At 42.8% G+C, this 22,423-nt stretch overlaps 1 protein-coding gene across 2 annotated transcripts; it reads left to right on the top strand.

Annotated features, from left to right (window-relative positions):
• The first annotated feature begins 80 nt into the window (after nt 1-80).
• On the top strand, nt 81-21,759 carry MELTF (melanotransferrin). Of its 2 annotated transcripts, XM_042042554.1 has the most exons (17): nt 81-2,932; nt 5,354-5,508; nt 9,165-9,264; nt 10,603-10,785; nt 11,108-11,264; nt 12,123-12,190; nt 12,861-13,048; nt 13,231-13,411; nt 14,356-14,507; nt 14,922-15,018; nt 15,838-16,032; nt 16,987-17,143; nt 19,245-19,312; nt 19,408-19,595; nt 20,400-20,598; nt 21,535-21,549; nt 21,596-21,759. In XM_042042554.1, exons 1-17 carry the CDS (start codon nt 2,887-2,889, stop codon nt 21,649-21,651), a joined length of 2,205 nt encoding a protein of 734 aa, XP_041898488.1. In that variant the 5' UTR covers nt 81-2,886; the 3' UTR covers nt 21,652-21,759. The 2 variants fall into 2 exon arrangements, with proteins under 2 accessions (XP_041898488.1, XP_041898487.1); XM_042042553.1 differs by having other exon boundaries at nt 20,400-21,759.
• Nucleotides 21,760-22,423: the final 664 nt, after the last annotated feature.

Genomic DNA, 22,423 nt, shown 5'->3' with positions numbered 1-22,423 from the left:
TGCTAAATACAGGTGTTATAGCACTTTGGAATAATTGACTGAGACCGTAAATGAAAATCATATGTGATTTTCTGGACAAGTGACCACATTGGGGTCTGTGAAGTTACTTCATTAAAAGCAGGTTTAAACTTGTGACACTATTATTGCTGGTGTTATGTGGAATGCTAATGAGGCTTACAGGAAGTTAAAGCTGTTGGTGCATGGCCCAAAAGAGTTTCTGGTTTTCAAGATTTGGGAAATCAAGTGTGCTGCCTTTCTGAGAATTCCTGCCCATGAAAGTGCATGGTGTACTGGATTGATGCAGCTTTTGATAAATAATGTCATAAAATTTTAAGGCAGCTAGAAGTGTACTGTTGTCTCCCTCTTTGAAAGTGACTGATTGTTTGAGGTGTCTTGTGAGACATCTTAAAAGACCAATTCTAAAAAAAATAGAAGGATATGAGTCTTTATTAAATCTGCAAACACATCTGAGATCTCTGTATTGTAAACACTTCTTTTTACCTCTTTTTTTAACCCATCAGATAGAGCCCTGTTCAGCTGAGTAGGTCTGTGAGGAATTGCTCTTTCATATGTTGGAGTGTCTGAGTAACTGTCACTGAACTTCACCCCCAGGCACTTGTCATAAACTAGCCAGGTATCACCAAATACTCCACTCAGACTGAAGTCCACAGCAATTACCTTGCACAGGTGTCATGCTGGAGTGAAAACAAGTTTTGGATCAAGAAAACCCAAAGGACTCTGGAGTATTTGCTTTGCCTTTTTTGTTTTGTTTGCTTCCAGTGTTGCCTTGGAGCACTGGCAGAAAAGTTGATTCTGAAAGCCTTTATGCTCCTTGTTGTCTTACCTTGTGTAACTGTCAGGGTTTTGCATTACTTAATGTTTCTCTGGAGGGGTCTCATTTTTCCAGCATCAGGTGCTGATATATCTTTGATTCTTGGGTACACTTTTCTGTATTTTAGAGTTACATTTTATGATACATGTACTTTGCTTAAGGCTTCTACTTTAACAACTAGAGTAATTAGGAAATCCAAATGGCATCATACTGATTCATTACCACTCTTTTGCTGGCGCAGTGAAGGCATCGTGGGTTTTCTTCCTGCCTGATGATAACCCAACTATTTGTAATTGCTATACAGACACATGCTCGATGAAGTGTTTGTTACTCTCTATTATTACTGTAAGTTATATTATTTTCTTGTGGGCATTTTTGCTAAGCTGAAAACTAGGAGAAATTTAATATCTCCTTAAAGCGAAGGTACTCATAGAGTTAAGAATAAAATAGGAAAATTATCTAAATTCTGATGAACTGTGCTTGTGTGATTGTTTAGAGGGGGTTGTGTTTGGAATAGACCTCCTGTACAAAAAGGCTGCTCCTCTGCCTTCTGAACCTTTACCACAGAGGATCAGAAGAGCCACAGGAGAGCCCTGGTATCAGATTCATGTCTTACTAATCCTGCCCTTGCAGTCCTAAGCGACTGGTGCTAGGACTGTGCATCAGTCTTGTTATCTGTATATGAATGTAAGCCCTTCTGCAAACATCAGGGAGAGAGGGCTTCAGATGTTAATCTGGCCAGTACAAAGGGCACAGGAGGGATCCAAGCAATGGGTCCTTAAAAGCATTTGGAAATACTGCAGTGGCACCAGGTTATTCTTTAACATGTAAGACAAAAAAGGGACAATAAATTCCAGATGGTCTAGGCAGCCAACAATCAGAGTTCAGCCATAAGGTTTTGTTTGGGGAGAAGGCCTGGAGGGATCATTCTCTCTTTTTTTGAAATTCTAAACTTGAAATAGCAATTAATTGACTCGGCTGTTGTTGTACAGGTGCCTACTAAGGGTTAGAGCATCCTGCCAAACTGCAGTCAGGTAGCTGATGAGTGCTGGAAGCATTCTGCCTCACTCCCTGCTGTACAGGCTGTTGGATGCACAACGCTGTGTGGCTCATGCTCTCCCTGGGTGGGAGGACTCACGGGACACAGCCCTTCTGTTTCTGGGAGCTGGGTGCTGAGCTGAGAAATGGCAGTCAGCAGAGTAAAGCAGCACTTAATGGCTTTCATCTAAACAAAGTGTTACAGGCACCTGCAGTTCACTGACTAATGAGAAATGAAGAAAAGGGCAGCATAAATGAGGCTTGCTGTGTGAAAGTTACACTAAAATTCAGAGAAGCTTTTAACAGAGCTACTGTCAGCAGTTTTGGCTCTTTCTGGGAGAGAGCATCCTTCCTGGGCTTTCTCTTAAACCTTAAAAGAAGTCAGAATAATTCAGCTATTTTATAGCACTTGCTATTAAATTTCAGGAAATGTGCACTTAGCATGTCCTGTACCACCTGTACAGGCTTTGCTGTTGTAAGAGCCTGGGCTTCTGGTTATGGCTTTATGCAATTTCTGACAATGCTGAGAATGTGGCATCAAGTGACTGTCTGCTCTGCCAGATAAACTGCTTACCTTGAATCTCCTCCTGCTTCCTGACCCCCACGTATAGGGGATCCATAGACCTCAGCAGGAGTACTGGTTAGTGCGTGGTTCCCCAGCCCTGCCCCCACCTCTGTGTGCCGGTGTGTAGCCGTTTATTGAATGAAGTCTGTGGGTAGGTGGTGCCAATGCAGAAGCGACCTCATTGGTGCCTCAAATATTTTGCAATTTCCAGGTCTGATTTTTTTTCCAAGTGTAGAGGCAGGGTGGAGAGAGGCATGCTTTGTTTTCCAGTAGTCATTACAAGGTGACGTGTTCCAAGGTAAGCAAGGTATATTGGTGAACAAAGTGCATCGGCAATTGAATGCAGCAGATTTTCACCTAAGAGCAGACTGGAGAGAGCACTCTTGCAGAAGCCTTGATATCTGGGAGTTCTGAAGGCTGAAAAAAAATCACAGATTCCAAAATTTTCACCATGAAGAGCTCCAGAAATATCTTCTATCTTCTCTTCTTTCATGCTGGTAAGTGTTGCCTAAAAGCTTTTGCTGTGGTATGGGACCTCTGTGTGATGTGAGAGAGCACAAGGAAACTAGAACCACTTCTGAGCCAGTCTCATATGGCCAGAAAATAAACCAAAGGAAATTATAGAAAAGCAGTAGAAAAGGCTGTATTGAACACCATGTATGCATCTTGATTCATTGTTATCAAATGTTGTATTTCCTCAGCACGATCAATTTCTGGTTCAGTGGTGTCTGTTTCTCACAACAGTGAGCAGTTCCATGATGCTTACTTTGTAAAAATAGAAATAATTGCTTTATTCCACTTATCATGCTCTGTGCAACATGTTGGCTTTCTCCTGTCACTCCCAAATTGTATTGGTGAGTGCTTTTAATTTCACCAGAGGTGTAGGTGCTGTTTCTGAAGCAGTCTTCAGTTCTTCAAAAAAGAAATGGTCCTAGTTTATTCTGTTTTTCCCCCCATTGTTTCTGTTGAAAGCCCATGACAGGGTAGTAGTAACTGTATAAATAGCCATTTGACAAGATGTTACACAATGGAGTACCATTACTTTGAGGAGTCATTGGGGTATTTGTCAGTTATAGTTATAGTGTGCTTAGGACCCTGAGCATATTTCAGATGGAAGTTGCCAGCTTCTGCCATTTCAAGCTTTAAGTATATCTACTGATATACAGAAGGGCCAGATTTGAGAATAAACTTGGGTTCAGACACTGACCTGATGTTTTAAGCAGGTTTTCCTTGGCAGTAGGAAGAGAGGCTAACTGCAGGCCTTGTCTGTGCTCAAGCCCACTTCAGATGGGTTAACTTGTAAGGATACCTGGTTTTTGATGAGTGAGGAAAAAACCAACAGATTCATGCTGTTTCACTATTTTGGCTGAAATATAGAGCTAAATGAACTTAATGTTTCAGGTGTATGGCTAATGATTTCATCATACAGTTCATGTTTTACCTCCTGTGTGTCTATGTCTAAATTCAGAATGCTGAGGCTGAAAAATGGCACTTAGCATATGTACCTACTGAGATGCTCTTCATCTTAATTTCTATTTGCTTATGTTTATAAAAAGAAAACTCCAAAATGAAAAACAGGATTCTTCTTTCAGTCCCAAGGAATTAATGCTGAAAATTTCACCCCAGCAGAGGAGTTAGTACAAACATTAAGTTTCTGTGAGGTGTGTTTTTACCATGACCTGTTATGCCTTTCTCCCAACCATTTTGGTTCTCAGAATTCCTGCAACTCAGAGGTGGGCAGTTGTTTCTCCCTCTACTGGCACATGCTGCCATGAAAACTTCCTGTAAGCTTTCCAAGTCTGACTTAATATTTGTTGACAGCAGTAGAGTTGGCTCTGTATTGCAGAGGAACAGAAAGCCAAACCCACTGTTTCAGTATTGGATCTTTTGGCATCAACAGTCTTGTTTAGTCTGCAGCCGCTAAGTCAGAAAATGTGCACAGAGCACTATCGGGCACTAGTGGAGTAATTTTTAACTTGCACCGTCAGATGTGGCATCTCAGCTGCATGGCACTGGGGGGGAAGTAGAGGGCCAGCTAGAGGTATTAGAAAACCACATGATAAATGGTTTACAGCAGACTCCAGCTTAAAAATGGAAATTGTAGACAAACAGTGGAATGTTGTGTCCCTGCTTACGAAAATGACCCGTGCCTGTTTGTCAGCGTAACCCACGGGTGCGTTTCCATTTCACCGCACTGTCTGGGCACGATGACATCTCCTTACAAAAGCAACCAAGTGTTTGTAACTTTGGCGCTTAGGAGGGTGGTGTTTGGGGCCACTGAAAGGCACCTTTCTTTGCTAATTAATGGAAATCTCCACTACTAAACTTGAGTCTTTTCCTATATGGCTCTGCCCTCCTCTTTTCCTGACTGCAGTTATGATCTCTTATGAAAGACTGTTTTGAAGGGCCAAGTTTACTTTTCTAGTTTTCATAATAAGCCTAGTGGCAAGGCTTTTGAGCACCTAAGGTTGCTTTTTAAATTCAGACCAATATGGGCAGGACTCCAGGTACTAACTAGCAATACTTGAGACAAGTTGTCTTTAGACGGTCTCTGGTTTTGTAGTGTATCATTTAAAATAATAATTTCATATGCTTTTGACTTTGATTAAGATGATGTATTCTGCAAGGTGTTTAGAGCAGTCTGGATGCCCTGACCTATTCTACGGTACCCACATTTCTTATGACAGAAACAAATGCCACTGGATTTCGGTATCTGAGTCTGATCTTGTGGTCAGTCCAAAAAAACTTCAGGATTCATGTTAATTGGAATGCAAGTGGGAATCATCTCTAAGGACTCACTGCAAAGTGAGACCTGATTTTTTTTCTGTTTAGGGAGGAGAAGCAGAACAAAAGTTTGCTTCTAAATGGTAAAGCTCTGATGCGTTCTGTAATGTTTTCTCTTGGTGTTGTGTTTGCAGCTCTCGGCCTGGAGCGTATCCGGTGGTGCACAGTCTCTGAGGAAGAACTTTCTAAGTGTAATGGCATGAGCAAGGCCTTTAGTGAGGCTGGCATCCTTCCCCCTCTGGAGTGTACAGCAGGGGGGTCAGCTGCTAACTGTACCCAGATGATCAAGGTGAGCTGTGAGTGACAGCAGTGTCATTGGTTTAATTTCTTCATGTGCCTAATAATAATCCTCTGGCGAGGTGCACAGGTCTGTGGTGAATGTCTGGCCATCCAGGCAGCTGACCCTCTGCTTCCTGGCACTCATGGCTCTGAAAAATCAAGGCATATCTTTTTTAGAAAAGACACAAAAGTATACATATGAACTTGAATGTCAGAATGGCCCCGTGTCATCTCTTTGGCTGCTCACATATGGCCAGTCATTAGGAACACAGATAAGGTCTTAAATATTTCCTCCCAAATACTAATCTTTGATTTGGGAATTGTGTCAGATTTATTTAGCAGACATTTAAGAAGGGATGGAGCTACAAGATGCAGACAGTAATTAAAGCTGTGCTGCTTAGCCTCTTAAGTAGATTGTATTTTGATAAACTCTGGATCAAACTCTCATTTCAGGGTCCTGTCATGGAAATTGCTGTATAAACAGATGAGCTGAGTGTAATCAAATCAAATCTCCCAATACTGAGTACAAGAGAGAGGCAAAGTAGCAAGTGGGGTGAGCAAAGGGCAAACCTCTGTATTAAGCTGTATTAATTCAGCTGCCCAGAGTATGCTCAGTTTCCAAAAAGAGCGTGCCTCTGGGGAAGGTTTTAAAGACTGGGAACATGTGAATTTGCAAAATGATGTATGCAAGATAATTCCTTCCTTTGGAGGGGGTAGAAGGTAAAAAGTGGATGTTAGAAGCAGTGTGGAGGCAGGTAATCACGGTTGTCTTCACTGGCAGAGTGTGGGGGAAGGGAAGGTTGGCTGGCTGTGTTAATCAATAATGCTCTTTGTGTATTCTCTGTAGATATGCCCAAGAATCAGGTTTTTGTGGAGGAGATGCAGCCTGTCAAGGACAAGAGGTTCAGAGCAGGGAAAGGAGATCTGAAAGAATAGGTTGAAGGGAGATGAGGCAGATGATTGTGTGGCCAGAAAAAAGGAACAGATTTCAAAAAGTGATGTCTTGTAATTTTTGTCAATGAAGCAGAATGGTTGACTCCTAAGACTACCTCATTGCCTCTTGAGAAATACTGTTCTTGAGCAAGGGAGTCAAGGCTGTATTGAAAAATGCTGAGAGCAGATACCGATACAGATGTGGATCTTACCTTGGGATTAGACAGGGCATTCTAATGTCAGGTCTTCCCAAAACCACTTGGCTGATTGCTGCATTGAACAGAGGGACCTGTTAGACTCTGCAAAGCAGATTATTTAAAGGGCTGATGCCTGTCTGCTTCGGAAATACAGAGCTCACAGAATTGCATTTGCAAGCCATTGGAAGTAGCAGGCAGGCAGACAGCATGAGTAAGTTGCTTTCTGATGAAATGAATTTTCACTGTAAGGCTTCAGACAAGACTTTGTCCTTTAGACCTCTTTTTTTTTTTTTTTTTTCCCTTGTGCTAATAATCTACTAAATATTCAAGCTGACCTACTCTGTGTAGGACTGTGTGGAACCCCTGAGTTGGCATCTGCACTGAACTCTGATCTTTGAGGCCGAGAAGGGAGCAGGACACAGTGGCTGAAGAGGCAGGTGCTGTTTTGTAACACTGCATAATTTGGACTTAGACCTGTGAATGTGTTAGCACATGGATAAAGGAAAAAACCTTTTTGATTGAAGGTGTGTAAAAATTAAGAAATACCTAAATATTTAACTAGGGAACCTGACAATATTTAATGTGACCAGTGCTTATTTTCAGCAGGTCTTTGAAACACTTATGTAGGTAATTCTGAAATGTTGTGACATACAGTAATAAACTTCCTCTGAAAATAATGAATAGAATATGTCCATCACATGTATACTTATTAAAAAATTGTATGTGAGTCCCATGCTTTTTCTAAATTTATTGGCAAATGCTTGCTGCAAAAAAAATAATACACCCACACTGCTGTTGATATGTCACCTCAGCAATAATTGTGTGTATTTAAAAGAGATGTCTGTAGCCAGGAAGCTAATTCATGTTAAATACAACAATAGACTGGTTTTGTCTTGTGCTATTCTTACAGAAGCTATTGATCAGAGGCTCTGTGTCTGAACAGAGCTTGTAGGTTCAGCTTTTTGGTCAGAAAAGTGCTATTTCCTATGAAAATATGGCCATATAACATGCCTCATGACTTCTGTGACACCCTTTCCATTATATCTGCTCTATTTTCTGTCCACCACCAATTCTAGAAGCTCATTTTGTTCTTCTTCAGGGTAAGATCCTTCTAACTCCCACCTCCTCTAACTCCCACCTCCTCTCCTGTCAGGTGTCCCTCCTAAACAACAGGCTGTATTTGATTCCTAAACTGTCCTGTGCTCTAACCCTCACCAGTGGAATATCGCATCTAGTTATTCCAGAAAGATTGTGTCTGTTCTTTAAGATGCAAATATCTTCCAACACCAAGTCTGCTTCAGGTTCCCTTGGATTTATTCAGCTCTTATTCATGAGAAGCAACTCTCAGGACATCTCTTGTTTCAGCTGATTAATGGATATAATCTTTTTTCTCCTTCAAGCCAAACAAGTAAAAGATTTCAAATTACATGGCAACTTCAAATCTGGTTTAGATGTCAACATCAACATATTACCTGTGCTCTCACATGATCCCTTAAAAAATGTTCAAGCTCTGTATGTTGTTCAGCCTGTGGGAATTTGCTGTGGTGTGCTGAGTAGTCCTAGCCCTGCCCTGACCAGGGCTTTGCAAGCTCCCAAGGGATGGAGAAACTAAATTACTCCCTCCAGTGCCAAATCAGAGGTTAAGCAAACTGGTAAGAAACTTGGAATCAGCTTAGGAATGCAAAATGTCACACTGCTGATTATTTCTTGGCAGTACCTTGTCTCTGGGAAATGCCCTCTCCTGGCTCCCATAGGTTCAGCACACAGTGGGAGCTGGCTCTGCTGGCCAGAGGTGTGTACAGCAGTTCTCCTGGCCTTGCTGCTGTGGGAAGTCCCGTCCTGTGCTATCCAGAGCAATCCTGCATCTGTAGCAGGATCCCAGTCAGCTTGGTGTTACAGTCAACAGAAAATACATTGTGCTGTTGGACACGTTCCCCAAAGTGGATGCCTCAGACTTGTATTCTCCCAGTTTGAACAGTCTTTTTAGATACTTCCTCCTTCTCGGGAACCCATTGTCACCTGCTCCCCTGCTGACAAAATGCATGTCTGGCTTGTGCTGAGCTACAAGCCAGCAGGATCTAAGGGTGCTTTGGAGTGCACTTTGGCATTCAGATTTTGTAGCCCCAAAAGATACTATTTTGAACTATCTCTGTATGATCTAAAAATGTATTTACTTTATTTAAATCTTCAAGAGTCAGGGTACTAGCTACAGAGATGAATGAAACCTCAAATCACTGGGCCTTAAGATCCTTCACAGAGCTGCAGCATCCATTTCTAAGGTTCCTCTGAACTATTAACACTAGTGAAGCCATCATGGTGCAGGGCTGGTTTCTGCATTGTTTCTGCAGGAAGGCAGTTTTGAAGGTCTAAAATCCCTCTTGGTAAGAGTTCAGAAATTTGTGTGCCCTTAAAATAACTGGAAAAAAGAAAACACAAATACAGATTAAGGGGTGTCTTGTAAATGCATGGGCACTCTGGTTGTTAATAAATACTGAAATTAAGCTTTAACAAACATTCTGCCCTTGTGTCTGCATAGGATGACTTGGCAGATGCAGTGACCCTGGATGGCCGCTTGATTTTCCAGGCTGGAAGGGAGCATGGTCTGAAACCTGTGGTTGGGGAAGTATATGATCAAGGTCTGTTCTGATCAAATGCCTTTTAGATCACTTAAAATGCATAAGAAAAAGTATTTGCTGTTTGCATTTTATTTGGAGTCCTCTTGAAGATTCTAAACAGTAGGTAGTATTCAGGTTCCCTCTTGGTTGCTCCTGCCTGTAACAGACTGTCTGGGGAAACAGGAGACACAGGGCTGTGGCTGAGTGTGTCCTGAAGCATTTGGGTCAGAATAGCTGTTTCTGTAATAAGTTTGTTGGGTTGTTTCTTGTTTCTTTTTACTGTCTCTCTGCTTACTGTGTTCTCTGTTCCATATACTTCCAATACTTTTCAGATTAATGAATTGCAAAGCATGAATTATTAGGTTTATCTGTCAGTCCCATGCATTAGAATAATTAGATTTTGTTTTTACTAGTGTATACGATTACCTGCTGGAAGAAAGGAAGTACTAGATTATGCTTTTTGTCTGGGTGATCTTAAGCTTTGAGTTCCTTTCAAGGCAGAGACAATAATTCAGTGCTTGTGTAGTTCAGAGCTGGAGGATGCCCCCCATAACTTTAAGACACAAGGGAAGGGAGAGCTCTGGAAGCAGTTTGCTGGCAATGCTGTCCCATCACTCTGTTGTGAGATGGAGCAGGATTTGTTTTGTAGCTGGGTCTCAGTGTCACCTGGCCAAAGGCATCCTCAGAAGTGGCTGTTGGGCTCAGTCCATAGGATCTTGGGTCATCTGCAGCAGCCCCCCCACCCTGTTAAACACATCATGACTCTGGTGAGGGACCTGTGCTTTGGCTTCTTAAAACCAAATGGGCCTCAGGACCCAGAGGCTGGCTATCTCCATTAGTCAGGCTACGAGCTGAAATAAGAGAAAAGGGAAAGAAATTTAGTGATTTCTGATCTAAATAAAGTCAGATTAAATGACCTTATGATCACTTCAAACCCTCAACTCTTGACTCTGAGTTATATTAAACTGTAAAACAAAGAGAGTGAAATCAGCAGTGATGCTCCAGAGACAACAGTTCACTCTGCTGTAACAAAATTAAGACCAACTGGGGAATAAATTATATCGGTTTCAATTCAATCCAAATATATCTAAAGTCATAGAAAACTTCCTCCAGCAAGGAACCTCCCTTTCAAAGCAGAGTGACCTCCAAAGTTAGAGCAGATTGTCTGTGGACTAAGACAATTCACACTGAAAAAATAACAGGGTACATTGATACACGGGCAGCAGGTTCTCACCAAGGATGTGAACAGAGTGACTTGCTTGTGGGTAGGGAAGTCACAAGAGGCCAAAGATCAGTGTATGTCACTGTAATGCTGCTGTGAGGCTACTTAGGTTGCTTCTCTTTCTTCCTATGCTGCAGAGGTTGGAACTTCCTATTATGCTGTGGCTGTGGTGAAGAAGAGCTCCAACATCACCATCAACAGTCTGAAGGGTGTGCGCTCCTGTCACACCGGCATCAACAGGACTGCAGGCTGGGATGTGCCCGTGGGTTACCTCACTCACACCGGGCACCTGGCAGCAATGGGATGTGACCTTCCAAAAGGCAAGAGTTAGAGGACAAAGATCTCTTCAGCAATGCTCTCCCAATGGTCTTGGGACCCTGTGTGTGTGTCCAGAGATGTGATTCAGCTGCTGTTTTGTTCTTTGACTTTGGTGCTCCTTGTACGATGGAATAGACCTAATGTAGGTCTGATGAAGACTGCAGGGTTTTGGTTTTTTTTAAACTTGGAAATTATCTTTTAAGAAGAAAATAACTTGTGCCTTCTATGTCTTTGTAGAGATGTACTGTGTGGATGTGTTAAAATGAAATTGTAGGATCTTGTTTATTCATTGCTAAAAATGTCTCATTCTAATTTTGCATTTAGCTGTAAGTGACTATTTCAATGCAAGCTGTGTTCCTGGAGCAAATGGTGTGAACTATCCTAAATCCCTCTGTCAGCTCTGCAGAGGGGACTCAGAAGGACAGAACAAATGTCAACTAAATTCCCAGGAGCAATACTATGACTACAGTGGGGCTTTCAGGTAAAAATCGTGTCTTTGTCAATTTTTTTTATCGCTGTACCCTTTCCATAGTCATGTTCAGGCCTCACTGACAGGAAACTGAAGCTACAGAGCTTCCAGTTGATCTTGTTAGAAAATCTGTAGTTTTGTTAGGATAGCCATGCTTTTAATTTGACTGAATAAAAGTAATTATTAACCCATTATTTAAGGTATTAATACCTGAATATTAAAACCAAATGGATATTTAGCACATATACTGGGCAGGGAAAGCCCCCTGCTGTTTGCTGTCTCCAGCTGTTGACACAATCTGAGTGTTTCAGCAGGCTTTACTGACTTATCTTTCCCAGTAAAACCTGATGATCCTCGGAGTCTGAGAGCTGAACTGCTGCCCTACTTGGCTATTTCAGTCATCCCACCTCAGCTGCACTGAATTATCGAGCTGCTCTGCCCTCCATTTTTGCACACCAATCTTTATTTTCCTCTTTCCCATCTGTGTGCTGTGTTGCAGGTCCCAGTCCCCGAGTCATAGCATTAATGAGGGCAGAATTTGCTTATGAGAAACACTTGCTCTTCCCTGTGAATTCCCCAAAAGATTATGTGCCTGCCTTAGACACAGAACTGTATTGGACAAAGAAGGTCATGGTGTTTGTCCCAGGCAGCACTGAACATGTTGTTCATGTTCACCAAATGACAATGATAGTTTACTTCATGCTCTAACAGCCACTAGTCTCTGCCTTGAGCAAAACTCTCAGCACAAGGAAGTAGGTCAGTGTCTGTGGCTGATGGAACGGAGCACAGAGCCCTCAGGCTGTCAGCCGGCAGTGGCCAGAGCACGGGGGTTTTATAATGCATTTTTGTGGTTGGATTTGTATTTATTAGGTGTTTGGCTGAAAATGCTGGAGAGGTTGCTTTTGTGAAGCACAGCACAGTGCCTGGATATACAGATGGTGAGTAATCCTGAAGCTTGTTGAAAAATGGCTGCAAGGTCTGAAGTACGGTATCTGTAATGACAGTGTAATATCAAATATTTGATGTATTTGGAATTGAGGAATCAGCAAAAATATGCTGTAATAGTGAAAACAGATGTACCCTCTGAGGTGTGCACCAGGAGATAGAGAATTTTTAAAATGTTTGATAGTGTCGGTAAAGGTGAAAGGTGGAATCCTAAGCTGCTTCTGGAAAGAGGCCTTCAACAGCAGAAAACTCTTTTTTATACAGTCCTGGGCTGTCACATTGCTCCAGCCTGCCAAGGGATTCAGTGGAGACTAGGAGAGTTAACATGCCCTATCTGGCACTGTGTAAAAACTTCCTTGAATCTAACATTGCTTTAATATCTTGTACCTGTCTGACCCAGGGGAAAAAAAAACCAGAAAATGCTGTACATGATTCTAAACTAGGGATGCTCTTGATATGCTGCAGACACCAGTACAGCTCAGTGCAGTCTCACAAGTGTTACAGGACTGAAGGACGACAGAGATGCACAGGATATCCTGTGCAGGCAGGAACAGTTCAGAGATGCTCAGGAGATGTGTGTTCTGCTCCACATGTGAAGCTTGGAGCCAGAAGCATCAGCCCCACCTGATGTCTGTTCCTTAAGCACATCCTGTCTGATTTCAGGGAGAAGCCTTTCTTCCTGGGCTCAGGGGCTCCGCTCCCGGGACTTCCAGCTGCTGTGTCGCGATGGCAGAAGAGCTGATGTGACAGAGTGGAGAAGCTGCCACCTGGCCCGAGTCCCTGCTCGGGCTGTGGTTGTGCGGCCTGACACAGACGGGACAGTTCTCTTCCAGCTCCTAAACCAGGGACAAGTAGGAGACTGTTTTTTCATTGCTACTTTGCATTTTAGAAGGGTTCTCCCACCAGTCTAACCAAACCGAAAACAGGATATCTGAGCACTTTTGGCTCTGTGGGGTTTGAAGTGGTATGGGGTGTCACACATTCCAGGTAGAGAGATATGTGACAGGTGCTTCTTTCTTCTTTAATATTACAGCAAAGATTTAATGGGGTGGGTGCCAAGTTTCAGATGTTTGACTCTGCAGCCTACGGTGCCCAAAATCTTCTGTTCCGAGATGCCACCACGGAGCTTGTTGAAATCACAGCTCAGAATTACCAGGCATGGCTGGGTGATGAGTATCTTCATGCCATGCAAGCTCTGAGCTGCAACCCCAACAGTAAGTTGTCTGTAGATTCCTATTTATAACCAAGAAAAAAGATAGCTGATAACACAGATCATCTTGATTCTGCTTTATTTTATTCCCACTCTTGGAGGGTTCTGGCAAGATGCGAATCTGATTTTTGAGCATGGGCAAAGGTCACTTTTTGACCTAGAAACAATAGTGCATTGCAGAACATTTTCCTGTGCAAATTGGCCCACTTTTTTATAAGATGCAGGCATTTTTCACCTTTGCTAGTATATGAGAGACATTAATCTGGTAAGATGCTACTGCTACCTGGTACTTAATTTCTTACCTGCTGACAAGGAGAAGTAATGTGCTGCTATGCAAATCCTCAGGTAGTCTATAAAATACGGTGAATGGGCTCCTAGCAGAGGGTTTCCTCCACAAGCTGAAGGAAACCTTCAGCTGCTCTTTATTGAAGCATTATGGTCCTTCTTGCTATCAGAAGAAAGTAGAAATTACTTGATACACGTTCTGGGAAAGTCAGAAACACAAATTACAATAATCTTTGCCTTAAGAAGCTTAAAAATCCTGGCAACTGAGGCTCCCAGATGTGATCTGTGCTGTGGCAAAGCCTCTCACCTTCCTGACTTGTCTCTTCTGGGCATTGCTCCGTGACTGTCAGTGTGAAGAAGCATGTGTTCAGGGTGGCTTTTTGCTGCACTCAACCAACACATTGTGGCTGGGCTTAATGGTCAGTAATTGTAGAAATTGTTGTTCCTTTGCTATGGAGAGGTTTGCAGTGTGGACATAACTGCTCGTCAGGGAGTGCCCTGGTTCCTGGTCTGGTGTAACTCTGAGCTGGAGGGATGGGGAGCAACACAGAAGCAAATATTTTCAATAATATATATGGGACACATGTGACAGTGGGCAGTGTGATGGCTCCTTGTCTAGTGCAAAGAAAGTGAATGTAGTATTTGATTTTCAATTTTGTGCAGCAGTGCCAGAAAGCCTGAACTGGTGTGTTGTATCCACTGAGGAGATTTGGAAATGTGGTGAAATGGCCGTTGCCTTTAGGAAAGAGAATCTGAAGCCAGCAATTCAGTGTGTTTCAGCCAAGACAAAGGAAGAGTGCATGGAGCTGATCCAGGTAGGCTGCTGCAGTCATTGTGCCATAAACCAAATGAACAGAAGCTGCTCTCTGCTGGGTAGGTGGGGTTAGAGAGATGTGCGCTCACTTTGGTGACCAGTAGGAACACTGGATTTCAAGATGATCTGTAGCTCAGATGGTCTGGATGAACCTGGACCCTGATCATCTTTGGCTGTGAGGAGAACACTGTTTCCCATCTAACTCAAGCCTCTGTATGTGAAATCTCCTGCCCCTGTTTCAGTGATGATGCTTTATGCACATTTGGGAGATTTTCTTTAGCAGTGTGATGCTCTTTTGCTGGCAGCCTTGCCCTTCAGGGTGCCACAGGTGTGACCATAAAGGTGTCGTCATTGTAGCAAGGAAAGTATCTGCTGGGTTTTTTTCAGAAATCCTATATTTTCTTTTATTTTTCAGAAAAAGGAAAGTGATGTTGTAGTTCTGGGTGGAGCTGATATTTACACAGCTGGGAAGACATATGGCCTTGTACCAGCTGCTGGAGAAAGTTATTCTGGTAAGAAGGTCCAGAAACATAAATATTGGCCTTATTTTTCCAGGTTGTTTGAAAACAGCACTAAAAGCACAGTCCTTTGTTCCCAGCCCTACTAGGAAAGCTGTTTTCAAAGGAAATAAAAATCATGACCCTCTCATCATGGATAGAGGAGGATATGAGATGAGCTTCTACAGTGAGGCAACTTCTGTCTGTCCTGCTGCAGGACCAGGTTGAGTCTTTGGCAATTTTTAGTCTCGTACCTCTTCATTTGTTTTTTGAATTCTGAAAAAAAAATATTTTCAGTGGAAAAAACTAGTATTCACAAAGTCAAAATATTTTTAAGAGAAGCAAAAATACAGAAATTGCACAGTAGATTCTAGTTGGAAGCAAATTCTTCCTGTCGATGTGGCTGCTTCAGAGTCACGGATTAAAAGAGGGCTTGTGTCTACAGTGTCACTAAGGCAGAGTTGAAATTTGCTGCCAAACTCATTGAAGTTTTAATACAGGTTTGAAGTTTTCACATAAAAACAACTTCTTGAAGCAGATTTTCTAAGTTACTTATGCCCCAAACATTGTTTTTCAGAGGGATGTATTTATAAGAGCTGATGGTAACAAGAACACTTTCATCATCTTGTCTGTAGATTATTCAGCTCAGGTGTGTAGCAGTACCAGCTTACAGACCATAGGTGAATGCAGCAGCCTGTACATCCTTACTCCCTGACTAGCAGATTGTTGGTGCAGTTGAGGTTGCCACCAGACAAGTGTAATGGATCCGCAGATGATCACTAAGGTGTGGGAATGCTTAAGGAAAGCTGTAATGTGTTGTTTTTTTTCTACAAGCTGATGACAGCAGCAATGCATACTATGCAGTGGTGGTAGTGAAACGAAATCTGTCCAATGCATTCACCATCAGTGACCTGAGAGGGAAGAAGTCCTGCCACACAGGGCTGGGGAGAAATGCTGGATGGAATATTCCCATTGGCATACTAATTAAGAGGGGGATTATTAAGAACAGAGACTGTAATATTCCTCAAGGTAAGACAACATTATTATATATCAAAAAGATAGTAATAGTCTAATGATAAACTTTAATTAGGGAATTAATTTTGATATTTCATAGCTCTATATTAATAATATCTGTTTGTGAAGGGGTGTTGTGTTTTTAATACAATGATTTGAAATTTTAAGTTTGCCACCAGTGTGGACTAGTGGAGATCTCTAACAGAAAATGTTACATCTAACACAAAAGTATCCTTTCCTTTATCACAAAATCATTGGCTAATTTAGGTTGGAAGGGACAGTTTGAGGTCATCTAGTCCAAACAGCTACTTAAAGGTCTGGTAGCTCATAGTGCTCAGGGCTATGTCCAGGCAGGTTCTGAGTAACTCCTAGGACACAGATTACATACAATCTCTCTGAGCCCTGTCCCACTATTTGACCATCCTTGGTACAAAGGATTTCTTTTCTTGTATCTAATCAGAATTTTCCTTCTCATAACTTTGGTCTGTTGTTTCTCATCCTTTTGCTCTGCATCCCTGAGAAGGACCTGGCTCTGTCTTCCTGAAAACCCCACTATGTAAATTAAGATAGCAATACACTGTTAGTTGTCTTCTCTCCAGGCTGACCAAGCCCAGTTCTCAGCCTGGAAAGTGCAAGCTGTGCTTCAGCCAACTCTGAGCATCCTACTGTCCTTCCACTGTATTTGCTCTAGAATGTCCATGTCCTTTTAACACTGGGAGCTCAGAGCTTGCCACAGATGTCAGAGGAGAACCTTCCCTGACTGCTCCCCCAGCACACCCCCACTATTTTATTGACTTTACATAGTCAACTAAAGAGTGCTCTGAAAATATTTGAGAAGTTCTGGTTTGTGAATTCCAGTAAGGCAGCTGTAACTTGTATTTCTAGTGTTCTACTGAAACCTGCATCATGATCTTTTTTTGTGAAGAGCCCACACTTTTCACTCCTTATGTTGGTTTTGTCTTTCCCCAGCTGTGAGTGAGTTTTTCTCTGCCAGCTGTGTGCCCTCAGCTGAGCAGGACAATTACCCAGCAAAGCTCTGTCAACTGTGTATTGGAGATGACAGTGGAAAAAACAAATGCAGTGCAAGTAGCCAAGAACGTTATTACAGCTACAGTGGAGCCTTCAGGTAACTGATACCTACGGTTGTGATTTTGTGTGTCAGCCTGCCAAAATGCAATGAGCACCTGGTTTCCATCCCAGTCAGCAAGCAGAGGTTGTTGTTGCTGCAGCAGGTGCTGTAAATTAGGTGGGATGTGTGTCCTTGCAGACAGCCAGGTGATCATACAGCCCAACCCACATGTCTGTGCACAGAGCACCCACCTCATGAGGATCAAGTAGATTGTTGTTGGTGTGCAGTCTTGCTTTAATCTAGTGGGACAGGGAGTCTGCCACTCTGGATGGGCAGCTCATCCATAGGGAGCTCTAGCAGGGAAGCAGGCGCACAGTAGCCACGATCTGGCTTCTCTAAGTCCCTGCAGAGTGACAGGCTTGTGATGAGGAGCCTGGAATGTGTCTTCACTACTCTGATTCATTGGTGGCTGTATCTGAAGGTAGATTTCTGAACAGCACAAACAGCTATGGCTAATGTTCAATCACCAAAACCTATTCCAAACAGAGTATGTTAAAAATACAGGGGGGAAAATAGTATAGAATGGAATGAATATTTAGTGTAACAGTGTACATGTACACATGGGGCCATACCCAAAGACTCTGAAACTCTCAGATATGGAATGAGCACTTCCTTTTCCTGACTATCACCTCAGAAGGTAATGGTGCATGTAACAGCTGGCAGAAAGCCACCTTTTTCCTTCAGGGGGGGAGAGTTCCACAGCAGCTGCCTAGTAAATACTGAAGCGTTAGATAGATTTGGGTAACTACTTTTTGCAAATCTATTTAGTTGAGTCCAGCTGCTCTGCTGGGTTTGCCTTGCAGGCAAACTTCAGATCCTCTGCTGTACTTCATGAGTACAGAACATAGACTTCATGAGAACAGAGCCAGCTCCCAGTCACCAGACGAATGAGCAACAAATGCTGTTACAGGCTGCATGAGCCTTGCTCATAATTCTAAGATTCTGCATTTGATAATAGTGCCCATACAGTCAAACTTTATATGGAGATCACTTTTGTTTTAATAGAGAAGGTGCTTAATTCATTGAGTGATGTGGGGTATTTTAAGTATTTAAATGTGTAGAATGTGAAAAAATGGAGGATCACAGTCTTCCTCAAGGTAAGGGTAGGTCTATCCGTGACACTCAGGTGATCCTGTCTGAAAGAAGAATGGGTTGTGGAAGGTGATTGAGATGGACTTAAAATTCAGATTTCCAGATTCCTTCAACTCTGTCTTCAGACTAACTTTACTAGAGGTGTGATGTGAGAGGCCATTCAGTTTGTGTATATTCCAACTGCCTGGGGCAAATTAAACTGCCCAGAGTAGTAAAAAATCTGTTAGGAAAGCTTTTTCTGGTTGGGAAATGCACTGAACAGCCACACTAGTCCTCGTTGTCTGCGTGACAGCATCAACCACATCGTGGTAAGACCTTTGATTAGAACTACTGATGTTAAACCAGGTGCAATTGAAACATATGCATTTTTGGTAACTGTTACCAGTAATAACTTTCCCTTGCATTTTGTATTGCATAAGCCGTGCACAGTTACAGCTTTACATCTATTTCATTGGTGTGTTTAATTATTTTGTTTTAGGAAATGCTTCTTGAAAACACTTACAGAATAAGCTACATAGGAGAGGAGGTGGTTTTAGGGTCCCTTGTCATGTTGGGCTGCTTCTGCATCAGAAAATTAGAGGAAACTGAACTTAGTTCTGGAACACTACCCTTAGAAATTGCAGTTAGATTAACTAGAGGGCTTCAATATACAGGGCTGCAAATGCTGCATTGAGTATCACATAATAGATCTTCTGTTTCTTTACTCATCTAATACTGGTCTTTCCTGTTGTTTTTCACACTGCTTTTAATAATTTTTTTCTACTCTATTCCACTCTTGAAATTTGTAATTCAGAATATTTTTTTTTTTTATATTTTGCAAAGATGTTGCCTTTCTCTACATCCAAGATGCTTAATTTCTCTGGTTTTTCTTACTAACTTTGGACCCAGTACATTTGTTTAAGGAATGCCTGTAAAAAAAATTGCATTCTAAACCTATGAGTTACTGAAAAAATGTGGTTCACATAGAGATGCTTCGAATTGAATTCATATCTTTGACTTTCTTTAGGTGCCTGGCAGAAGATTCTGGGGATGTAGCCTTTGTGAAGCACTCAACGGTGTTTGAAAACACAGATGGTACTTAGTTTTACATGTCTCTTTATTATAATCCAATTATTTTTTCTTGCTCTAAAGCATTCATTGCTTGAAAATGACCAGTTTCTTTTTTTCAGGTAAAAACACTGCTAGTTGGGCCCAAAAGTTGAAGTCCACTGATTTCCAGTTACTATGTCCAAATGGTGCCCGTGCTGAAGTCAGCCAGTTTGCCAGTTGTCACCTGGCTCAGGTGCCAGCTCAGGCTGTTATGGTTCACCCAGATGTCAACGTTTTTGCTCTATATGGACTACTGGACAGAGCCCAGGTACTAATAATCCATTTATTTTTGGGGGGAGTTCCATATGGTCTAACACACTCCGAGGATAAGGACTGCATCATGGCATTGGCAGCATGTGCACAGTGCACAGCCCTGGGAGTGTGACAGAGAAGGTAAAATACAACCCATATAACTCACCCAGTAAAACCACCCTGGTGCGCAAGGGATTTCAACTTTTTGCCCAGCCACTGGTTGCAGTAGTAATTTCCCATGGCTTTCCTCTGTTTCTGCATTACTTTGAGGTCTACAAGAAACAGAGTACATGCTAACGCTTTCCCATTCTGGAATTTTCCTTGGAATGCAATAGAATGTTTGTTTATGGGTTTGTTTATGCTGGGTTTGTTTATGCTACAGCCATGTACATGGTAAACCATGCAGGCAGAGTGTGCCTGGCTGCCACAGCAAGGTTCCTTCTTCTCCATCCTGAAGTTAATTAGTTCAAAATCACGACTGAGCAATATCCCCATGGTAGGCTTCAGTCGTGTCTGTAACTTCTGGGCAGCCAAACCCTATATTGCATAACAATATTTAGGCAGGAGAATTTTTAAAAAACTACAGCTCTTTTTCCAGATAGTAACTGAGAAAAACAAAATCACAAATGCTGTTCTTGTAATTGCCAGTGGCAGAATTCTGTATCTGATCTACTGGAGCGTCTAAAAGGAATGCATAAGAGATTCTGCAATTGTGTATGAATTTTTCATCTACAAAACAGTTCCTGTCATATTTCATGTTGTATGACAGGAACATGGCACTTCATCTTGCAAAATACTAAGAATTTTTTATTATTTTCAGGTCTACTTTGGAAATAGCAGCAACGGAAATGGATTCAAAATATTTGATTCTTCAACTTTTCAGGGAAAAGACTTGATTTTTAAGGATTCCACTGTTGAGATTGTGCCAGTAGAAGAGAGGAGAACATACACAGAATGGCTGGGGAGTGAATATATTGAGTCCCTTGAAGGGATGCAAACGCCCCAGTGCTCTGGGGCAGGTAATAAGATAACACAATACTCACTCATGGCTACTGTCATTCCCCTGCTTGTTTTATGGCAGATACAAGGCTTGGACTAGCACAGTCCAAATGGCAACTTCCAGGCCACCTCTGCCCTGCCACCTTCTCTTCAGAAAAGCTGCTGTTTGGATAACGTGCTGTGCTACCATATGAATGCCTCTTCCTGCCTCTCTGCAGGGCAAGTGCCAACAGCATCTGCTCATCAGGGAGTGGGATGGGGCTGGAAGCTGCCCCTGTCTGTGTGGATGGGGTGGAATTTGGGGCAGAAACCAGCAATACAGTATCAACATGGTTTACAAGATTAGTCTAAAACTGGAGTATTTCTGCTATCATTGCTGATAGTGAACCACCCAGGATTCCCAAGAACTGTTAGATGGATACTGGGTTTCAATTCTAGAAGAATTTCTTGGAAGGAAATATCAAAACTCTTGCCTAGTGAATCTTCTCTCTAGCAGCCTCCTGGTGGGTTATATTCAGACTCCATATCCCTGCTTTACCCATCCCACCCAGTTTCCCCTGAGCTCTGCTGCCACAGAGGTAAGCGCGCAGAGAATGGACAGGCTGTGAACAGAGACCAGTCCAGCTTCTACCATGGACAAAGTCTTGTACCTTCCAGCAGAAGAAAGTAGGGGAAATTTCCAAAGTCACTGGATGAAGAGGAAGCCCTGAGAGACTGGGAGGGGGACTACCCTTTGACAGAGAAAAGAACAAAGCCAAATGTGAGCATCCACTGAGCTTATTGACTTTCTACACCCAGTGCTCTCATGGCTGGACAGAGATGTCCTGTGATCTTTAATTTGATGCAGCCTTCATCAAGAGCCTCATGGCTGTCCTCCTTCCACATGGGGCTATCCTGAGTGTCTGTGCATGAAACTCATATTTGCTATAGGTGAAACAAAGTACTTCACTTCTGAGTAGCCATTTCTACTGGCTGTAGCATTCAGGTTTTATTTTTATCCATAGCTGCACTAACCAGATGTTGCTGTGCTGCTGGCAAGCACTGTCCTCTTGACTGTAGACACCACCTCATGATCCTGGGATGAACAGACATTTGGTGTAATAAAAACCTTGTAAAGCCAGATAGTAATCATGTAAATAAGTGAAAATAGCAAATAAACATCAGAAGTAATCACACTTTAACGAGACTCCAGCCTGGTAGCTAAACTACGGCTTTTCTGGGACATGAATATTTGCCTTTCCCTTTCACTGCCCACTGTTCCATTGCTCCCAGTTACTGGGGCTGGACTGGGACAGACTGATCCCAGCCCCGAGCTGTGCCCGATGGGGTGAGTGTGTCTGTGCGAGGAGCAGTGACGCCGTGCCCAGCACTCAAACCCATGACCACTGGCAAGCTGTGCCCAGCTGCGTCCCTGCTGTGTTTCTTCTCCTTGTGCTTTTGGTTAATTATGAAACAGTGCCTGAACATGAGCCGGTGTGTGCCCAGGTGGCCAGGAAGGCCCATGGCATCCTGTCTGGCCTGTATCAGGAATAGTGTGGCCAACAGGACCAGGGCAGTGACTGTCCCCTGCACTTGGCACTGGTGAGGCCACACTTTCAGTGCTGCTTCCAGTTCTGGGCTCCTCAATCCAGGAAGGACACTGAAGTGCTGGGATGTACCCAGAGAAGGGTTTGGAGCACAAGTCCCATGAGAAAGCGGCTGAGGGGGCTGGAGGTGTTCAGCCTGGAGGAGGCTCCAGGGTGACCTTATTCCGCTCTACAACTCCGTGACAGGAGGGTGTAACCTGGTGGGGGTCGGGCTCTTCTCCCAGGCAGTGACAGAATGAGAGAACACACTCCTAGAACT

Source organism: Corvus kubaryi, unplaced genomic scaffold (assembly GCF_017639235.1).
Source record: "Corvus kubaryi isolate FWS band 111438036 unplaced genomic scaffold, C.kubaryi_AGA036_p1.0 37397, whole genome shotgun sequence".
Classification (NCBI taxonomy): Eukaryota; Metazoa; Chordata; class Aves; order Passeriformes; family Corvidae; genus Corvus; species Corvus kubaryi.
The sequence above is the reverse complement of the archived record's forward strand: the minus strand, read 5'-3'. Positions and strand labels throughout refer to the sequence as shown.